This window comes from Abramis brama (genome assembly GCF_963993115.1).
Source record: "Abramis brama genome assembly, chromosome: 7".
NCBI classification, from domain to species: Eukaryota; Metazoa; Chordata; class Actinopteri; order Cypriniformes; family Leuciscidae; genus Abramis; species Abramis brama.
In genome coordinates, this window is record NC_139969.1 from 37,844,917 (window position 1) to 37,850,058 (window position 5,142).

General features: G+C 39.9%; 1 protein-coding gene across 1 annotated transcript; it reads right to left on the minus strand.

Annotated features, from left to right (window-relative positions):
- Positions 1-214: 214 nt before the first annotated feature.
- LOC311087269 (piggyBac transposable element-derived protein 4-like) lies at positions 215-2,307 on the minus strand. Its single transcript, XM_084120569.1, has 2 exons — positions 997-2,307; positions 215-895 (listed from the first exon to the last, which is right to left on the minus strand). The coding sequence occupies exons 1-2, from the start codon at positions 2,269-2,271 to the stop codon at positions 422-424; spliced, it is 1,749 nt and encodes a 582-aa protein (XP_083976695.1). The 5' UTR covers positions 2,272-2,307; the 3' UTR covers positions 215-421.
- Between the last annotated feature and the right edge of the window lie 2,835 nt (positions 2,308-5,142).

The following is a 5,142-nucleotide window of genomic DNA, read 5'->3' on the forward strand; positions in this document are numbered from 1 at the left end:
TGAATTATCTGCTTTTGCAAATTATTATACATACATTTGAAAAAACGTCACCACTATGACATGATTGTAATCACACACTATTTATTTCAGAAAATTATTTATCAACAATTATTTATTTTTTTAGAACAAGAGATTTTAGAACAAGATGAATTTTAAAAGTAAATAAACCAATATAATACAAAACAACAGCACCAATAAACTGTAATGAACAGGAGTGAAGGGTACACAGAACAACTTTTTTTATAAATCACATGGCTAATAAACATGTGAAAGAACAAGCAGAGTGCAAAACACTGATAATGGTACTTCATATCATGAACTAAAGTCGATGCACATCTGGCAGATGTTGACAGTATGAGAAGTGCAGATGTTCTTCCAGTTTGTGCAGTCCCATCTGAACTTCACGTCTCTGCTGCTCTGCTCACAGCGCTTTCTTTTTGTGGATGGATGATCTAAAGTCCATGCACATCTTGCAGATGTTGACAGTATGAGCAGGGCAGATGTTCTTCTTGCACTTTGTGCATTGCCTTCCAGACTTTGTGTCTTTGTTCCGTGGACACACCTCACAGCGCTTCCTTTTTGAGGATTGAGGTTTGGTGGAAGGTCCTGGAGCTTCCTCTTCACTGTCAGATGAAGGATCTTGAATTTTCTTCAGTATGTTGACTGAGGCTGGTGTGCGAGGCAGGCGTTTTCGGCTCTTCATGTGTGGACTCACGAGAGCTTTTCCAAGTTGTTCAAGAAACAGCCTCCTCTGGAAACACTTTCCTCTCTCCCATTCAGGATTTATTGCTTTCCACACCACAAAAGCATTGACGGCGGACACATCAATCATGGCTGAGAAAAGAGCCATTGGCCAACGAGCTGTTCTCCTCTTGCAGCTGTAGGTTGCAATCATCTGCAATATTACAAAGACACATAGATTAGTACATTCGCTGACAAAAGAAATGCATTATAAATTTAGCAAATTATGCATATGAATATCAAATATGGAAATACCTTGTCAATGGTGTCAACTCCTCCTTTACAATGATTGTAATCCAAGATTACTTGAGGCTTCTTGTCCTCCCTGTCGCTTATTATCGCCTCCTTGTGGCAGGTGCTCATTAGCAACACATTTTTGCCTTTTTTGGGCCAATAAGATACAAGGCAATGTGTGTCACTGAAGGCAAAGAGAGAAGAAAAACTATCTCTGCCTTTTGTTGAGAGAAGAGCAGGTGGAAGCTCAGGCTTGTTTTTTCTTATTGTCCCAACCATTGTTAGCTGTTTTTTTAGCAGCTCCTGTCCAAGGGCATGTGACGTAAAAAAATTGTCACACGTTATTGTGTGTCCCTGAAGACCAGCGGTCAAGTCGAGGACGACGCGCATACCCTGTTTTTTTTCAGGCTTTCCATCCAGAGGCTTCCCTGTGTATACCTGCATATTCCAGGCATAACTGGTTGTGGAATCACATGCAGCCCAGATCTTGATTCCGTACCTCGCAGGTTTGCTGGGAATGTACTGCTTGAAAGCACATCTTCCTCTGAATGGAATCAAGCACTCGTCTACAGTTACATCTGGGCCTGGGTTATACATCAGAGGGAGACGCTCAACCCACAGATCCCAGATGTCACGTATTGCAGCCAGCTTGTCCGTCTCACGTCGACCTCTTCTTGTGTCCTTGTTGTCAAAACGGATAATTCTTGTCAATGCTGTGAATTTTTTCAGGGACATGACGGCACGAAAAATTGAACGACCAGTTTCAGCATCCCACAAGCTTGTCAAGGCCTCATTGTGTGAGCGATAAACACCGGCAAGAAGGATCAAACCAAAAAAAGCTTCCAACTCTGTCCAATCTACATCCTTCCAGCTGTCACCATACACTCTCTTGCCTTCCAAATTAGTCATTTCAATCAAGATGTTCTGGATAGACGTTGGAAAAAATAATAAAAAGGCAGACTTTATGTCATCGACGCGAGAGCATGCATACCTGGTCGGTCCTGGTGTTAGTTTGATGATTCTTGATGCTGAAGCTCTTTCTGGCCTCTGTAGAGGTGGAGTAGAATTCCAGACAATGTTTCCATTTTTTGACAAATACATTTCGTCTGCATGGCCTTCCTCCTGATAATCCTCCTCTTCAGATTCCTGGTAATCTTCTTGAAACTCTGTTTCATCTTCTGTGTCAGTGGTAAAGTCCTCAGGATTATCTGGGTCAGCGTTCTCCAGGTGTTCTTCATTATCACTTTCATCCAGTATGAAATCCAGGGTCTCCTCAAGACTGTACCTTTTGGCCATAGTGCTGTCACAGAATGAGATGTGTGCGGGAACCAGACTGCCACTTTTATACTCTAACTGGGATGTTTTCAAAATACTGCTGCAGCTCTTTCATCTAACTGTAAACTTTCTCAGAGTGCAAAAGTTCAGCTGCATTTCATCTTTCTTGTATCTGCCCTTTCCCTCTCTTTCTCTCTCTCTATCTGTGTGTGTGTGTGTGTGTGTGTGTGTGTGTGGGGGGGGGAACAAGCTTGTTCCATGTTGCATATGTTACATTTTTCAGATTTATGCCAGTTTAGTTGATTTTATTTGCCAATTTCTATAAAAATGCTCTCTGTTGCAGTGGCATACGTGTGTGTGTGTGTGTGTGTGTGTGTGTGTATGAGATAGAAAGTTTGTTCCACTTTGGGTTTATGCTCTAGGACCAGACCTTGATTTATTTGTAGAAATTTTCAGATTTATAATGGATTTACTTTTATTTTTTTGACAAACAAAATTTAAAAAAGTCATTTTTTGCATTTTCCCATTCATTTTCAATGTGGGGTCATTTTGACCCCAAAGACCTTAAAAGGTAAAAAAAATTGTACACACCTTTAGAACAACCAAATCAAGCCCAGTTTTTTTGTGCATGTTTAGATAGATTATTTAGGAAAAGTCACCGAGTTTCATTCGAGTTTTCATTCGAGTTTCAGACCCCAAAGAGTGATTAATGAGGTCTAATATATGTTGTTAGTGGTGAGAATTTTCACGTGAATAAATGAATAGATCCGACAATTTTAAGCGTGCATTTACGTGGTCCAGTGGCAGAACTTTTGCCAAGCGTGTTAGAGGTTCTGGGTTCTTCTAATCCGCACTCGTATAGTTATTTTTATTTTTATCATCAAAACCGATTATGTTTATCAGTGGTTGTATCAGGCAAGGACACGTTTGTGTTTATTTTGTTTTGTAATTTCACCGGAACGAATAGAGAGTCTCCACAACAGACTGAAGCGCGAGTCCGAGTGAAGACTGTGCGCGAGCCACAAGAGAACACAGTATTCGCGCCACTGATCGCAGCGGCACTTTGATCACTTGATTTAAAAAACAACACATTTCAGCGCTAGATCGCCTTATATTTAACAGACGAACTAAATGAATGCTCTGCTAGTTAACTGAAGATGTTTTATTTATTTGTATTGGTATATTAGTGCCGCGAGAATGATGTTTCAAAAGTGGTGGGGACAATATCGACCTTAGCAAAAAATGGTGGGGACATGTCCCACCCGCAAATTACGCCTATGCTAAAATAACACTTGCCTGATGGGTTATGCTACTGCTAGATCAGACGTTGACGTCACTTCTGTGAGTTGAGAAAAGTCAGTAAAAGTCCTGGCAGAAAGCGAAGCATAAGGATGTAGTGTGATGACGATCCGAGATCCGCGAGATCCATGTGTTTGGCATCTTGTCCTACCTAAGTCACGCTACAGTAGTCTGAAGGAAAAAGTGCTTTATTTGTAATTTAAAATAATGGTGCTGATGATTTTTAGAGACCCCCACAGGTGTATGATTTTACTGCTTTCATGGGAGCTCATCCTCTCTCTATGGGAGCTCAGCTCCCACTGGCTCCCACGTAATTCGAACCATGCACATGAGATGATGAGGAGCAACAGCTGACAGTGATGATGATGATTAACTGAACACAGGTGAATGAACTGAACTAATGACGATGAACTAAACTAATGATGACAGGCACATCACAGACAAGAAACAGAACAGAACAGAAGAAAACAAACTAAAGTCCATGAAAAACGTGACACTAGGTTGTATTCAAGTCAAGTGCCTTATTTTGTTGAATTAAATCCTATACAGTGTACACTGCTGTTACATAGGATAGAATTCATTTAAAAAGGTTTATACCTAAAAAGTCCTGATAATATGTTTTTTTTTTTACAGGTCAACCATCTCACACATGACCTGTCAGTAGATGTGGTGCTTGAAGAGAATGTGACTTTGGAAGTTTAGCTACATATAAAGGGGGCCATATCTATGCTTTTTTCATTTCCCCTGTACATAATGTGCCATAACAAACATTTTCTGGTGAATGTATGCCATGTATAAAAGAACAGTATATAATTTATACATTAGAGCAAATAAAATACAAAACTTGCAAAACATTTAATCGTAATTATGGTTTTCTAAGGGGTAAATTGTATTTATATTTGTACATGTAAGTTCTAAACAGTTATCACATACAAGCCTACATAAACTATTGTCCTTTGTGAACTTTCTAAAGCCACTTACAAATATTTTATAGAAGTATGGGAAACTCATTTGAAGTACATGAAAAAACAATATATGTTTGGAAGAGACTTTATTATCAACATTTCACAAAGTAAATGGTACAAAATTGTAGTGTCAAATACACACATGTATTGATCCAGCTTATTTTAGTGTGCAAGTGTAGCTCCTGAGGTATCTTAGAATAAAGTGCAATTAAGAAGATTTATTGTGAGTACACAATAGGTTTACACTCTGGCCGGAATAAAGCCTATGTAATTGCCATTAGGATCCGGGAAACAATCTCTAATTTTCCACACACAGCATGAAGCTATAACAATTCTATATCCTGGTCCCAGTCACCATATTGCCAGACAACAAAGTTCCTATATGCAGCATAACGGAACTGTCTGTGACTTTCTAATGTATCCTGGATGTCCACCTCTGCCCTAAGGTCATTCCAGATTCGCCTGGCCAGTCTCAGCACACCTTCCTGCAAGATGTATAGCTCTATGTGTGGCAACAGTGATGTGCAGTTTTGTGGTTGTTGTTGACAGCATTTCTGTTCCAGCAGTGTTGGCATATTTCTGCAGTTTCTACAGACACACCAGCTGGGTGCCTGTGGATGAGGAGGTC

Excerpts from the sequence above, each read along its gene's own strand:
- LOC311087269 (XM_084120569.1), bottom strand. The coding sequence starts at position 2,271 with ATGGCCAAAAGGTACAGTCTTGAGGAGACCCTGGATTTCATACTGGAT. Across the intron at positions 896-996 it reads GAGTTGACACCATTGACAAG|ATGATTGCAACCTACAGCTG; the intron begins GTATTTCCATAT and ends GTAATATTGCAG.